The 16,960-nt window shown below is 37.5% G+C and overlaps 1 protein-coding gene across 11 annotated transcripts in view; it reads right to left on the reverse strand.

The window, feature by feature from the left end:
* Nucleotides 1-16,960, reverse strand: part of Ppip5k2 (diphosphoinositol pentakisphosphate kinase 2) — a 61,734-nt gene extending 44,774 nt beyond the window's left edge. For 7 of the 11 annotated variants that reach the window (XM_057751502.1, XM_057751486.1, XM_057751461.1 and 4 more), the window contains exons 1-9: nucleotides 16,780-16,960; nucleotides 10,005-10,398; nucleotides 7,889-8,084; nucleotides 7,380-7,470; nucleotides 6,382-6,467; nucleotides 5,381-5,535; nucleotides 3,198-3,299; nucleotides 1,232-1,393; nucleotides 159-280 (exon numbers count right to left, since the gene is read on the reverse strand). In XM_057751502.1, the coding sequence (XP_057607485.1) occupies nucleotides 159-280; nucleotides 1,232-1,393; nucleotides 3,198-3,299; nucleotides 5,381-5,535; nucleotides 6,382-6,467; nucleotides 7,380-7,470; nucleotides 7,889-8,084; nucleotides 10,005-10,118 (1,028 nt within the window). In that variant the 5' untranslated portion in view covers nucleotides 10,119-10,398; nucleotides 16,780-16,960. Of the gene's footprint in view, nucleotides 1-158; nucleotides 281-1,231; nucleotides 1,394-3,197; nucleotides 3,300-5,380; nucleotides 5,536-6,381; nucleotides 6,468-7,379; nucleotides 7,471-7,888; nucleotides 8,085-10,004; nucleotides 10,399-16,779 lie in introns of those variants that run through there. The other 4 variants (XM_057751527.1, XM_057751511.1, XM_057751518.1 and 1 more) reach the window with 2 other exon arrangements.

The raw sequence follows: 16,960 nt of genomic DNA on the forward strand, positions 1-16,960 counted from the left end.
ATTATCCACTAAGCTGTCCTCACAACCTAACACACAACCCAGGATCTGGCATAGTTTGGGGGAATCTGCTGAATACTGCATATTACTCTAGAGTGATCTAAAAACTTCCATGGCTTACCAGATACACAAACGTGAACAGAAGAAAGGTAAATGCTTACCCAAGTATTTTTGCACAATCGTCATAGTACTTCATGGAATTTTTCACAAAGCTGAAGCCATTGACATCACAGACGTAGGATTGTCCATTAGCACGTAACAAATCAAAGCCACAAACTGTTTGCTATTTAAAACAAGTTAGAAATGTCAAGGATTCACTGGAACTATTATGATTCAGCATTCTAGTCCTTTAATAACATTATATATTTTAAAGTACCTAACAATATATCATATAAAGTTTTATTATATAAAAAGAGACCAAGGTTACAAATAATCATAACCTTGAATACTCTGAACACACATTATGTAGTCCATGGGATTATTCCCTTACCATAAAGACATAGGCTAATATTAATCTTTGGATTTCCACTACAATAAAACAATTTCTAAGAGCAGATTATAGCTTATTTAGCTACTAACATTCTTCAAACAAAAGATGTCAAATAACTACCCATAAGTAGTTCTTTTTATTAATAACCAGTAATATAACCAGCTTATGTTAAGAATCTGGGATAGGCCTTCTTTAAAAAGACAAAATGCATCCTTTATTAAATGTAGGTCATACTACTTTCACTTAAAGTTTTACTATATACTAGTAATTAGAATTAAAAAAATTAATAGTAGAAGAGGGGAAAGTAAAACAAAAGCAAGAAGGTTTCTTTAAAAGGTATTTATATTGCTCTCATAAGATGTTTTACTATGTATTAGGTCAAAGGATTAAGAGCTAACAATAAAACAATGAAGATTTTATTCAAATAGTATTTTAATCGATTTTATGAAAGTAAAAAGCACTTATCATCTATTGGAAAAATACGTCGGGTACTACCACTACTAGTTAGTGGTGTTATTCTATAACTTTAATTTTTGACTAAATGAATAAGGTTTATTACTTTTCTCTAATAAGGAAAGAACACATACAGGAAAATGATGTCAGACCCACGGAAATGCCTACATACACACATGAGCTCACATATACAATTACTTCCTCAGCTTACTTTTTCTCTTACCCAATAATGTCTAGTGTTAAGAATAAACTTAGAATGCAAGGGTCTGTATAATTTGCATAGCATCTTACCTTGAAAGCAAGGCAGACTTTCCACGCAATCAGCTTTTCCCGTGCATTGAGGATGACCGGGTACCTGACTTCCTTCCCTTCACTGTCTCGTTCTACTTTGCCATCAAGAGCAGGAGATTTCCGGGCTTCAGCGTGAGCATAGTCTGGACCCACAGTATAAACCTTCCAAAAATATAAATATATGTAATATATATTGCTGGTTAAAAATATAACCAGAAAATAATAAATTCAAAGAAAAATACATGTTTAAAATAGTTCAGACTCCACACTATTAAAAGATACACTTTTCTATTTCATATGCCAGGATTTTCAATACATTAGAAAGGGTTATATATAATTACTTACACAGCATGAGACTTTATTCTCTGTGCTAAACTATTAAAGTGAGCACTATGACAATAAAACTGTCTATGTCTAATTACAGAAAGATACAATTCTTAAATGGGAATAGAAAAATAGATTACAAGATATTTCTAAAGGGGGGAATTGATCGAATGCAGAAAAAGGAAAGGTGTTTTCTACAGAAGTAATAAACAGAAAGGGCAGAGGAAAGAACCAGCACAAGGTATTCTGGGACGGGAAGGGAATTTGACTGTAGCATGTACTGTAAGAAACAGCATTTGTTGGGGGCTGCAGAGATGCTTCAGCAATTAAGAAATGTCATTTGTCAGAAGAAAGGTTAGGCAATAGTTCATATGGCAGTCTTTCGAACAGGGACATTATCCTGTGTTCAATGTGAACTTACCAGCAAAATTTAAAGGGCAGGCTCAAGCCCAGATTTGTAAGTTTAGAGAGAATCGCCTAGTCAGAGAAAGGCTTGCTGGGAAGAGGCAAGCTTCACTGGTTACCACGGGCAATGGCGTTTTTATATCACAGTACAGTTGTCAGAGAGCCCATCACTGGCATTGATCTGCATCGATCAGTGCATGGAAGCTGGTAGCTACTAGAATGCTCAGCCTGATATGGTATGACTCATAGCCCGGGAAAGAACCATGTGCATTTACAGCTTTAGCCAAACACTGTCATGAGTTTCACTAAAATCTTTTGTCTTTGTCAATACTTTATGTTTTAAGCACTTAAGAATGCTATTCTTTAAAAAGGAGTTCTTGGGCTTCCAACTATCCGTGATATCCACAGTACAAAACCGAATAGGAAGTCTGGACCCATGAGAGTTTAGGGTTAGAATGCTTGCCTACCTCACATGAGGGCCTAGGTTCCATCACTAGTATCAATAACGGCAACATTAAAATAAGGAAAAAGAAGTAGAGGCTAAAGAGTTACTGTCTCTAAAATACTGGTGAGCTCAAACTGTGAGTTGAAACTTATATGGTCTCTATGACTTATGTGGCTTTATGGTATTGAATGTGGGAGCTTCCGATTTGACAAAGGATGACGCAACAGTGATTTACTTCCAGTTGAAATTTCCTTTGAATTTTGATTTCCTTCTGGTTCGGTGACAACGTATTATCACTCTCTCTCTCTCTCTCTCTCTCTCTCTCTCTCTCTCTCTCTCTCTCTCTCTCTCGTGATGCTGGACAGCACCAATTAAATGCAGCTTTTGCCAGCTGTGCAATTACAAGCAAAACATAAAAATGTTCTGCATGCAGTGCACCATGCAATTAAGCTACTATATTTGTGAGATTAGATTTACTAAACGCATTTTCAACTTACAGCCATTTTTTCTTCCTTTTTTTTTTTCTTTTGAGAAAGGATTCTTACTATTAGATTTTCTAGCACTGGAACTGGATATGGAGCCAGTTTACTACAAATTCAGGGTCTTCTTGTCTCATATCTGAGTGCTGAGATTGTAGGATTCACTACCATACCCAGCTAACAAAGTGTTTTAAAGTTACACCAAGTTCATCAGGACATGACTCAATATTAATCAAGGAGCATCAGCACTTTAACCCACCACGCCTTAATCAGCCTTATCCTAAATATAAAATTAGAATCTAAGGAATCGTACCTTAACATCAGTACCATCTGTAGGCATAAACTCTTCATATATATATGACCCCGTTTTTCGCACATTGCTTTCTGGAGAATATACACTACTTCTGCTGCCGATCTAGAGAGAAAAGATGTCCATCAACATAAGAGTCAAGGTAATATTCTCATTTTTATAATATATCTAAAATGTAATCTTTACAAACCATGCATTGTAGATATTCTCAATTATTAAATAACTTTAATTCGTGAAGATTTAACAATACTTATATATTTGGCAGTATATGTTCTGTGGTATATTTTTTCACTTAACTATAACATAAAGAGCATAAAATATAATGAACAAATGTCTCTGGGAGTGAAGAGCAAACCTCAGTATTTGAGTACTGGTTGCTCTTGCAAAGGATCCAAGCTCCCAGCAATTACATCAGGCTGCTAACAACCACCTATAACTCCAGTTCCAGGGAATATGATGTGCTCTTCTGGCCTCCCTTCCACACAGATGTGCCAGACACACATACGAGAGAGAGAGAGAGAGAAAGAGAGAGAAAAAAAGACAGAGAGAGATGGAGGGAGGGAGGGAGGGAGGGAGGGAGGGAGGGAGGGAGGGAGGGAGGGAGGGAGGGAGGGGAAGAGAGACAGGTGGAGGGAGAGAATTGAGTCCATTTTTGCTATGCACATATGTCTAGGCTGTTTGCCAAGCTTCTTGCATAATATATCACTGCTGCTTTAACATGCTTAAAATGCAACCATGCCACATATAGAGCTATGTTTCTAAGAAACTCTTAGGAGGTTCATGTTCATTCATATCTGTATGTACACAGATACTGTCAAAACCTTGTAGAAACTACATTATCTGAGTCTCACAGACAATATATAAGAAAGTTCTAGCTGGTCTAAATTTCCTAGTCTTGTTTATACTTGCTATTTTTACTCTTCAGTATTTGCCATTATAATGGATATGTATTTAGACGGCATCTTGTACTCTGCTTAAGATTTATTTTTACTGTATATGTACTAGTGTTTTGCCTGCATGTATATATGTGCATCAAATGCATGCAACGCTTACAGAGACTAGAAGAGAGCATCAAATCCCCTCCAACTGGAGTTGCAGATAGTTGTGAGCTGCCACAGGAGTGCCGTGAACCTACCTGGATCCTCTGCAAGAACAGCAAGGCTTATTTCCCAATTACCCTATTTAAAAGAAAACCTTTCTAATTCTAAAAGGTAACATATCATTATACTTCAGAATTCATTTTATTATGGGAACAAGCAAGCATACACTTATATGTGTAAAAATTACATATATTACTTTTTGTATAAAATAGCATTTTTTCCATATAATTTTCCAACAAAGGGTTATCTTCATTCAATTTCTAGTGTCATAGAAAGGCTTATATGTGTAAAAATTACATATATTACTTTTTGTATAAAATAGCATTTTTTCCATATAATTTTCCAACAAAGGGTTATCTTCATTCAATTTCTAGTGTCATAGAAAGGCTTATATGTGTAAAAATTACATATATTACTTTTTGTATAAAATAGCATTTTTTCCATATAATTTTTCCAACAAAGGGTTATCTTCATTCAATTTCTAGTGTCATAGAAATGCAAGTGGGAGATTGAGAAAACATCAGGTAACTTCATATTCTGAAGGCAGGAATTCTGTTCACATTATGTAACTACATTGTCTGCGGTGGTTGGATGGGAAATGCCCCACAGACTCGGGTGTTTGGACACTTGCTGCCCACTGGTGTCACTGTTTGTGGATTAAGTGCTGTAGCCTTGCAGGAGAACGGGCCTCCCTGGGGGTGAGCTCTGAGATGAAAAAGCTCCATGCCATTTCCAGTTAGCGCTCTCTACTTCACGCTTGCTGTTGAAGACGGAGTTCTTGGCTCTCTGCTCCTGTAGCTACCATGCCTGCAGCTTGCAGTTAGGCTTCCCCTGGCACAGCAACCTCTTATCTCTCTGGAGCCACAAGTTCAAATAAACTCTCCCTTCCTTCTGTAGGCTGCTTTTCCTTGTGGCATTTTACCACAGGGACAGGAAGTGACAGCACACTTCCTAACAACATTATCTCAGCTTTATGAATTTTCCTGTAGACGACGACAGTGCAAGATTTCACCTTTTATTAAGATGACTTTTAACAAAGTATGTAGAAGAAAGAAGATTATTCCCACAACAGTTCCAAAGGCTTACCTTTCTGAAGAGTCTTTGACTTCCCCCGCCGGCAGATGTTGGATAATAAATGTAAACATTGTGGTCTTCTGCACTAACGGGCTTTTCTACAAACGGCTTTTGGAAAACTTCCCCATTGACTTCTACATGATCTTCTCCTTCAATCAGACTGCATTCTGTAAACGAAACATGATAGCAAGGACGGTCAGGAACTGTTATATCACTTAGATAACATCATTACAAGAGCAAACATAAAATTTACTTTTCAAGCTTTTAGTAAAACTATGCTAGGCCTCAGTAGACACAATCATTGGAGCAGCAGCAGCAACATGACAGCCTGACTAGTATGTACAAGGCCTGGGTTCAGCCCTCAGAACCTCGGGGAAAGATTATCCAGTGCCAAATGGTCAGCCCTCAAATCATATGCACACCATTATACATAGGAAACCATATACTATGAGTTAGCCAGTTAGCTCATGGTGTCTCGTTTGGTTTTGTTTTCTATGATGTAGTCTAACAGTATAAAGCCCAGAACTGAATACATGCTGAATATGACCTTGAGTTCCCTATCAACCTTCTTCAGTGTTCTGAGTCCTGATATTATATGTGAGTTCTAGCCGGGCGGTGGTGGCGCACGCCTTTAATCCCAGCACTTGGGAGGCAGAGGCAGGTGAATCTCTGTGAGTTCGAGACCAGCCTGGTCTACAAGAGCTAGTTCCAGGACAGGCTCCAAAGCCACAGAGAAACCCTGTCTCGAAAAACAAAAAAAATAAAAAAATAAATAAAAATAAAAATTATATGTGAGTTCTGCCACAACAGTAACAATGTGACATGTTGATCAGATACAGTGCTACAGGCGAGCACCTCCACGACAGCCCACAATGTCACATGTTGATCAGATACAGTACTCATTTGTTTAATTCTCTAAGGAAAACAAGTAGGCTACTATTTTACTAATTGTAAGGAAGTGACAAAAAGTAAGTCAAGAACCAAAAGGAAGCCTGCTGAGTTAGTTCTCTGACCTTTCGGGTTATTTGGATCACGGTTCAGAATTGCATACCGAGGAAGTAAAATGCCTTCAGCTTGAAGAATGCTATAAACGTCTCTCCTAAAGAAACAGAAAACATCCTTATTGTTTGGTTCTTGATTTCACAATACATTTATCTTCACACAAAGTAAAATACTACTCTTTACTACCATAAGCGGTACAAATATCAACCTTCTGTTTTTCTAAATATTTCAGTGTTCCTAACAAAAGTCACCAAAATTCATATAAAATACCTCTGGTACCATATCAAAAGACTAAACTTTAAAAGAAGAATGTACATACATGAAGAGATATAATCAAGCAAGACTACTATATCAGAAGGACAGATTATAGCCTAATTGCTAAAAACCTTCTTTTCTTAATGCTATAAGAAATGCTACAGTACGCTAAGAGAAAGGTAATTCTACCATCACACAAAATTAGTTTATATGTATTTCCATGTATGTTATAAGTAATCTCACAATATTAACACAGAAGAAAGTAGAATGATAATGCAAAATAGAATTATATGTAGCTACCAAAACGAAACACCAGTTAAATGAAGCAGACAAATATATAGGCTTTTATCATTTCAACTAGAAGTCTATGCTCAATGAATGCTAAGATATACAGTAAGGAACTTTTCTAATGGGTACAGTTTACCATGAAAATCATCAGTTACAATGAATGACTCCCAATGTAATCACCAGTCACATGACAGGACACTGGAGTCTTGATGGGTTTACTAGACTTTAGAAATCGAGCAGATGTGATCCAATTCCCAGTCCCACTACTTGGGAGACTACCCATGACTTTGTGTAGTGAACTGATTTCCTCATTGTCAGGTTCCTCATCTGTAAAGTTTGCTAATGATTACTTCTGAGTATTACTTTAAGGATGCATATGAAAACACCTGATGCTGTGCAGCACACACTAATTACTAAGTGTAGATTTCTGTTTCCCTTACTTAATTCAGTGAACTTCACCACTCACCTATCTTGTATGAGATACTGCATATTCAAGTCATTGATTACAAATGGATTCCTGAGTTTTGCATAGGCAACTGCTTTGTCCAGTGGAAATCCTAAGAACAGATATTATTATCATATTCTTTACAATTTCAAGAAAAGCTTGCATCTATAAATTTATCAACCTGAATTGTGCCATCTCCCCTAAAAAATGTCATTATGTATATAACTGCCTTTTATAAAACATAAAATAATAAGTATGTTATACACTTACACAATACACGACACAAAAAAAATGTGAACTGGGAAAATTTGATTAAAATCTAAGAAAAGTTAAATGTAAAGTTACACATAACTATGACACAAATTTTTATAAAACACACAGAGAAGAAAAGGATTAGAAAGAAGTCTATCAAAATGCTAACTTCCCTTATCTGTGAGTTTGCTTCATTCTGTTTTATCCAATACTCTACAACTAATATGTATTACTTTTACAATCAGAGAGGATGAAAGTCCCCATCCACCATTTAATACCTTTAGAATGGAAAGAAATAAGACAGTCACATAATGGCCAATTTTCCACGGGTTCGTTCAAAATAACTTCCTCTTCAAAAACTACTACTGTGATGTATTTAAATAAAGAGATACGTTCCAAAATTTCCTTCATGGGTTTGGATTTGGATTTCTTTGCCATGGAACATATTCCAACCACAATCTGCCTTTCTGGTGGCTAAAAGAGAAACAAAACAAAATAATGAGATGACTTAATAGGCATTCTAAAACATCACTCTTAATTTCCTCTCAGAAGTAGATGCGCCATATGAGTCAATAAAACTGGCATATTCACCACTGGAGACATTAAAATCCTATCAGTTACAACACTTTACAATTAAAACAATTTTTTTGAAAGATCTGAAAAAACTTTTAAAAATAAAACACTTTCAGCACATTGCTACTGCTTCCATTAACTTTAAAATATGAATAAACATACCTTTTTCAACTCCTTCTAGCATTTATGTATCTTCAGACAGAAGAAAGCAAATGAGAGTGAAAATTTATTTACTCCAATTAAAAGGTCCAATAAGAGTCAGATAAAGAATGTGGCTACCTAAAATCAAATGCATTTCTACCGAGCTACACAGTATTAAGTCTTCTTGTAGACGGAGTTGTGGGACATTAGCTGGTCATAGATAGCTTTCTGAACTTAAAAGAATGGCTCACTGCTAAAAGAGAAGATGTCAATGACCTTTGACACTCCCTCCAGTATTCAGACTTGGCATTCCTACTTAATGGTTTTGTTATTCTTTGTACTTTTTTTTTTTACCAAACCAACGTTCAAACTTGAATATGCACATCATAAACAGTAACATACTGAGTACCTTACATGCTCACACAATTCCTTAATATTCAGTCTTGATTCTTATCTCTGCATCTTGCTTGCATTCAGGGACACAGATTAGATAGATAGATAGATAGATAGATAGATAGATAGATAGATAGATAGATAGATAGATAGATAGATAGATAGATACCACTTCTCTCTCCATGACTTTATGTATCTCATAACACTACACAAAACTGCTCGAAGGTAGTTCAATAAACTTTCTCCTTAATGTTGCAATAAAAATTTTACAACTAGAAAAAAATAATTCTACATTGCCTCTTCTAACATGAAAATTGGAATTCAAATGAGTATTGGATTTGATTATAAGCCAATCAGATTATCAACAACAACTGTTTTGGGGTCTACTATCTCTGCTTTCCCTCATTGTCCGCCTTAAGGCTTCCCTATTCATTTTAGTCCTTATCAAAAATTTCAAACTGGTTCATTATAATCTTCCTAAAGGAGATTTCACAGGTCATAGCTGCCAGTTATTTCTCACTGCTATGATACAGTAAGTGACAAAAACATTAAGGGAGGATTTCTTTATCTCCCGGTCTCTGAAGGTTCAGCCCACAGTTGCTTAGGCAGACTATCACGGAACAGAAATGGGAGGCAATAAAAGTCAGTAAGTGTGTGCCTCCTGGCGAGCTCTTCAAGGCAAGGCACACCGGCAGTGACTTCTCTGTGAAAACCACAAAAACTAAGGAATTGTTTGCGTCTGATCTCACTGCTTTTACTATGTGTGACAGGTTTTTCTTTTAAAATAAGATTCTATTTTTAACTTGAAATTTAAGAAAACGCATTTCATATCTGTATTTTAAATCAGTTCCCAAAATAAAACAATGTATGCCTGTGATCTAGAACAAGGACGGATAAGAAATGCACTAGAGTAGCATTTTAACAAGGGGGGAAATGAGTGTGACAGAGGCGCTCCGCATCTGCGGTGCAGCATGGCCATGACCTCCCACACACAAGCAGGCCTGGGAGGCAGTGTTGGTGAACGTCACAAACTTAGTAAGGTCTTTCTTGGTATCTTACAGCACTGGGCTATCATTAAACTACTTCAGGATCTTATCTCTAGACATACTTACTACACTCTTTAATTGCCTGTCTGTCCAATATCACTTATACTTTTTCAATTGAAAACATTTTAACAAATTTGCACGTTGAAAGGCAGTCTTAATTTAAAATCGTAGCATTCATTTACACGAACTACACTTAGTGAAGTTCTGTGCTGTACTGGTTATCACAAAAGAAACGACTCACAGATTCATCGTCCTCCTCCTCATCTTCATCTGCATGGTGGAAGAAACGACGATAATTTCCAGGGTTTATCTCTGCATCTTCAGGCCCAACAAAGAATCTGGGGGCTTCGCTCATTTTTCTATTTCATTTGATATACATAAAATTCAAGAATCTGTGTTAAAACTTGTTCAAGTAAATAGTTTTGGAAAAAAACATTCTCGCTGCGCTAGCTGACACCCAGGTCTGCTGCAGTGTTTTTATACCATCACGTGAAATGTGCTGACATTCAGTTGGCAAATGCTCCTTTGTTCTCAGATATCATGGCTTCATTGTTGATCTCCAAGTTGCTGCTACAGTTTAAATACAAAGACAATGAGGCTACTGCTTCCCCGAGTTGAAACAGCAATCCTTTTACCTAAAATACAATGCAAACAATTAATTTGAAGAGTGTCTTTTAGAAACACATAAAAAATAATTTTAAAAGATACCAGAACCAATAACTTGACAAAGGCCACCAAAATGAAAATATATTTTCTGCCACAAAATTAAGTAATGGACATTAAATTCTAGTAAAATGCATTAGAAGTGGATAAGATGTCACAATACAACAAAAATTACACTTGATTCAAATCTAAAATGTACCTGACAAATGAGAACATAATGCAAATTATAATACAAAATTTTGTTAAAAGTTAAATCCTCAATCCAGAAATATCTGAAAAAGGTAGACAATGACAGAAAACATGTAATGTATGCTTGATACTGACTGAAAATTGAGCATCAATCGGTGACGGCAACAAATGAACTGTAAAGGTTCAGTTAAAAAGAGTCTTGTAGTAAACATAACTATTCTGCAATAATTATTAGCAAACAAGACTTCAGCCAACAATTCTCAAGATGATAGTTTGAAACTTTTAAGTAAATCTAGCACAATTGATAGACTTCTAATATAATGTATTTGTCAAGAAACTACATATGATTCAATGAAACTCCCAAGAAAACCCCTCCATAAAAATCCACTAATTAACTACCATATGCTAATGATATTATTTCAAACTATCCTTTACAAAGCTGTTTACGTGTACCTGAACACCGGTGATATTAAAATTAGTTATCTGCCAAGATGGAATTGTGTATCAAATATTTCACTTGATGACTACTGATATAAAAAAACCCTGCTTAACCAAGTATTTAAAAAATATTGATCAATATACTAAATAGATTTACAGAGTAAGTACATTCCAAAATTCTTATTTCTAGAAGTCTGATTCCAGTTTAATTAATGGCTTTCTATGAAATATTACAGATTACTTTTACAAAGTCTTGATTTTATAAAATTGTTACAATTTATAAAATTGTTAAAATCATTTGGGACTAAACTGAACGAAGAAAAAATTATTTATTAAGAAAGCTTTTTGTTCTTATTTTTATGCATGATTTAATAGTACAAGGTGTTTCATAATAAGGAAGAATCTCACAAGCTTCTATAGCTTCCCAGCCGTAGATAATCTCGGCTCAGCTTTGTTGTTACTAAATGGCATACATCCTTGGGAGCTCTGTGTGCTTTTTATCTTGTTTCCACTTAAACATCTCTAAATATTTTAGTAACAGAAAGGGTATGTGCTTGGATTCAGTTATACCAATCTGTTACTAAACAACTAACAACTTATGCTAGCCTTTCTGAATCTCAGTTTCTCTCCCTCTCTCCTCCCCTCTCCCTCTCCACCTCTGTGTGTGTGTGTGTGTGTACATGAGAGTATGCCAACAGCCTGTAACTGTGAAGACTGAGGTAGCATAGTGCTTCACACACACTGAATACTTAATAAACCAACATTTCTATAGGAACTGCTATAAATTAAGTTACTTACTAATATAAAATGGAAACCTAAGAATACTGCTGGTTATTTGTTGAACTGAACATATTTATTAAATAAATACTATTCACTTCTAATAGACACATTTCATTAAACAGAAACAACCGTACCTCTAGTTTAAGTACTGTAACATAAATGATGCAACAAGAACCATCTCATTTTAGAGATAGTGTTGTTTTTGCTGTTTTTAATTTAAATATTCTTTGTGAAATGAGAACACATAAATGTAAAGTTCTGAATAACTCAGTCAAGAATCCAATGACCAGTGACAGAAATACGATTGCTATTTTTGGTTGTAAAACTACTGATTTATGGGGTTGGAGAGATGGCTCCACAGTGTATTCTTCCAGAGGTCCGAATTCAATTCCAAACACCTACCTGGCAGATCACAACTGTAGTCCCATGGGGTCTGATGCCCTCTTCTGGTGTGCAGACATACACGCAGACAAATACCCAAATACATAAAATACACATGCAAATCTCAAAAAAAAATACTGATTTATATTTCCTACTAGTCTTTTCAACAAATAATGCACATTGGAAGCAGAAATCATTCTGAGGATAAGGTGAGAAGGTGTGTATCACCTTTTCTCCCCCAGATAATATGAATTAGTAAGTGATTCCCCCACCTACAGCACACACACCACTTATGGAATTCAGCTGGGTCTTTTTAGTGTTGCCGAGAGGACAAGAATGCATGTCCTCCGAACAACGGTAAGTTTATACCCACAGCCAAGCTTAGACATTCACCGGAGAGAGACAGGGATGAGCCAACAACCAAGCGCGTGGTAGGACGTCCTCTCCTATAACGTGACATCTGATCACAGCTGGCATGATATGCTGAGATCATGCTGGAAAGAAATATGAAATATTGAAGCAGTATGCTTGGTGTATTTTCCGTGTTCAACAACCAGTCAGTGAGACTGGAGTAGAACAGGGAAGCGAAGGAAATATGGAGAAACTACTGTTAGAGATGTAACTGGAGCATTTAGAGGACTGAGGGGGTAAAAAAATCATTTCTTGAACTGCACTTGAGAAAGCAGGTGCAGAAGAAGAAGCAAGTTAGGCAGGAAAGGGCCTTGTTATAATGGTGGGCCGAACAAGTAGCCCTCAATAGAATATAAGGCTGGGTAATGCTCCCATTTATTTTTCTGTAATTCTATTTTAATATATGAGAGATATTATTAAAAAGCTGAATCAATCAATGCTTAAACTCACACACTTAGGATTCAAAATCCCTAGGTTGGACTCTTGTCCTTTAGAATTGTATTTGATCTCTTGGGTCCTACTTCTTTTATAAGTAAGCTTTACCTGTCATAGCCCATGTAAGGGTTGAATATACATACACACATTAAAGGTACTTGTGCCTGAAATTCTGGACAAACTCCATACCACTTAGAATGTTTGGGTAGAGCTGGGCGATGGTGGCACGTGCCTTTAATCCCAGTACTGGGGAGGCAAAGGTGGGCGGATCTGTGTGAGTTCAAGGCCAGCCTGGTCTGCGAGAATGTTTGGGTAGGACTTGGGTATGTTTTGAAGTGTCCCAAGCAGTTCCAACAAGCAGGCAAGTTTAGTCACGTACTAGCCGCTTCCCCATACAAATGGAGAAGAGAGTAAAACGATAGACACATACAGCAGGCAGCACACATGTTCACCACTTCCACGACTGTGCACTGTTTGTTATTACAGAAAATCAAGTTATCTTCTATAATAAAAATGATATGAAACTGACAAAATAGAATCTCTGTCCTCATGGTACTTGGCTTATCTCAACATAAATACTCCTCCACAAAACTTACCAATATCCAGGATTTTTTTCCCTTTATCATACCTTTGACCTTGTCACCTACGGTCTTATTTAACTACCTCAGCTGTATACAGCACTACAAAATACAAAAAAAAAAAAAAAAAAAAAAAAAACAAAAAAAAAAAAACTCAAGGGAATGAAATTACTAAACGTTTTTATATGCTAAAGACTTAGTTTTTTAATGCAGGGGCTTCCTAACATGTTGCTCAACCACGAATTCAAAACTGGGCATGTTCAAAACTTGTCTGAGTCATTCAGATGGCTGTGAGTTCTACTCAGATAACTTGAGAAACCTTAAGTTCGGTTTTCCCTATGACACAGCAAAGACACTACCATTGTCAATATATGTCTAAACGTGAAATAATGTTAGGGATCAATTACTGTGTTGTGAATGAACATTCTTACAATTGTCTTTGATCATGGATATTTTCCTCATTTTATAAATATTTGAAGTATATTGATGAGACCCAAGTATTGCAATAATTTAAACTCCAAGGTGATGCTGACACTGCTGGGAGTCTGAGAGCTGCTCCACTCCAGCAAGCGAACTCAACTTTCCCCCCTTGACACTGGCTCTGCTGTGCCTTGCCCAGTTCTAGCCTCCTGAGGAAATGGGGTTATACATCTCATACAAGCTTTGGTGGTGACATGGGAATGCAGGTGCCAGGACAATTAGCCCACGTTAGGGGTTCAGTAAACAGCAGCTGTTTCTATAATTGGCTAACTATGGCTATGAATAAGGAGTTTCTGACTTTATTTAACTGACAGAACAAAACTAAATCAAAAAACAGAAATACATATAAGCAGCCAAGGTTAGGATAAACCTTCTGGCAAAGGATGCCGGCTGGGTTCCTGTCCTGCTGCTGCTTTGGTGACCTTGTTACAGCACTCCAGTATTACTGCACTGCTCCAGACTAGACTCCCCACTGCCCTAGATGAGAGTTCTTCATACGTTCACAGGTACTGGCTCCATCCTTTCAAATAACGCCTGGATGAGTCACCAGTATCACACAGCATTTAGAGATCCCTTAGAAAAATCTTTCAAGCTATCATTCCCATAGGTTCCAATAATGTTCGCCACAAAAGAGCAAATTTCCACTCCAAAAACCAAAACAAATAAACTAGCAAACAAACAAAAAACAAAAACAAAAACAAAACAAAAAAAAAAAAAACAAAGGAAACTGGAGCTCCAATAACAGTTGTTCAACCAGAACACAAATACATAACCAGTTTTCCTGAGATCCCCAAAACATTTTCCAGAGGAAACATTGCTTTATAGGAGAGCTAAATTCAATCCACTAGGAAGACACTACACAAAAAGTGTTAAATGTTGGCTTCTTCGGGCTAGGAAAAGTAAGCTAGAACAGATTTTTGATTCTACAAACCAAGTTCCATACAGCTTTGGCACCGAGTCCCCCCCCCCACTTCAAAACGGAATATACATCTTTTTGCTGCATCAGCTAGTTTGCCTGGAATTTACCTTTCTGCTGAGTCAGCTCTTTGGTCTGGAATTCATGGCTATTTTAGAGGAAGTTCCTAGTCTCCTTGAAATAAACAATTGGAAGACTTCAAAGAATGTTTCCCAAGCTATTCTCAGCACCTACCAACCCCAAACACATAGCAGAACCTTTCCCTATCCTTCATGTTCCATAAATACCTCTTCCCAATGATCTGTTTCTATGAGAGCTCAAAGTTTTGTTTTAATTATCAAACATTTCAAATTTTCAGAAAGACCGCACGAACCGTGCATGTCTACCATTAGATTCCATATTCTTTTAATTGCTCAATTTATTACCCTCATAATATTTTCATAATGTTCAATTTAATACGCTCACTCTACAAATCACATTGATTTAAAACTTAAAAAAATAGCAAGCTTGATTGCACAATAATGACCCTTCTATTCATCAGTTTTAGGACTTGTTTTTTTTTTTAAATAGCCTATACTGCAAGAAAGACTATTTGAGGTTGTGAAAAATTTAATTCTACATCACACACAGAAGATGCACAGAGACCATGACTGTCATTTGTCTCTCTCTCTCTCTCTCTCTCTCTCTCACACACACACACACACACACACACCACTATGTGCTTTCTTAAACGGATAAATACAACTTTGAACCACTGAAAATGTTAGTGTTGTGAAGAAATTGAAATAAGAATAATGGCAGGACAATAGAATTCAGATCTACTTTCTAGTAAAGATTCAGAGGTTTACTCGAAGCAAAATGTTACTAGGGTAAGTTACACAATCTCACTAACTTAACATTTTCCAGCTGAAACCTTCATGGGATTCTTAAAAGACTGAATGAAAATATATGTGCAAAGCATTTGGCAGTTACCCATGTATAGCAGCTATCGTCACGCTATCGCTCTAAAACCACATATTTCCGTTTTAAAAAACCTTAATAGCGAAACAAAATCCTGTCCCGAGGTAGGCTAGGAGGCTAATGCTGCAGTCAGCCATGCTTCCTACTTCTACAGCTAAGTCTTCTAGGACGCTGAAACGAGACAACCATTGCTACAAAACTCCAAGAATGGTAACTCTCAGGAAGTTGTCCAGAACCTGGAGGATGAGATCCAAAGGTCATTACCAACCAGGGAGGACGCGAGGCCATCTAATCGATAAGGTGCCGGGCGCGGCATTGACCTGCAACCTAATATCTCAGCGGGCGAAGCTGCGGGCACACGGTGCTTTTGTTCCTTGAAAGTGGGTGTGGAAAGCCAAGACAAGCAGAGTGATGGAGACTACGGAATGAAGCAGCCTCCCCTCCCCACAGCAGAACCCAAACAACGCTGCACACCTCTGTGCAAGGAGATTCAGATACAAGTTAGGCAGCTCCCTCCGAGCTGAACTGCTTTCTCAAACCCGAGACGTGAAAGGGAGGAAGCGACGCGGGAAGTGGAAGAGAAATCAAGCCTGAAAAGGACCCTGGAGCTGGACTGTCACTCCTCCAAGACCACGTTGTCACTCGCTCCTGTTCGTGCCTCTGGCAAGAGCACGTGTTGGGGTCCGCGGAGCAGAGCAGGGAGACAAAGCAAACACCTAAAGGCGGCAATGAGCCTCCGGCCACCGGGTCTGGCTCCGGTTCTCCACCAAGCTCCCGGTCCTCACCTGCGGTCACCAAGCGATCCGTGGGAGATGCTTGAATCCATCCAGGTTTCCGTTCCTCCCCTTTAACTGCAGGCACAAGGGTGAGGTAGGTGTTCGGGCAGAGGCGGATCTCGGAGGCGTGGACCTGAAATCTTCCCTCTTCAGCAAGAGCGGAACGGCTGGCACGGCTACACCTCGGGAG

The sequence above is a fragment of the Chionomys nivalis genome, chromosome 2 (assembly GCF_950005125.1).
Source record: "Chionomys nivalis chromosome 2, mChiNiv1.1, whole genome shotgun sequence".
Classification (NCBI taxonomy): domain Eukaryota; kingdom Metazoa; phylum Chordata; class Mammalia; order Rodentia; family Cricetidae; genus Chionomys; species Chionomys nivalis.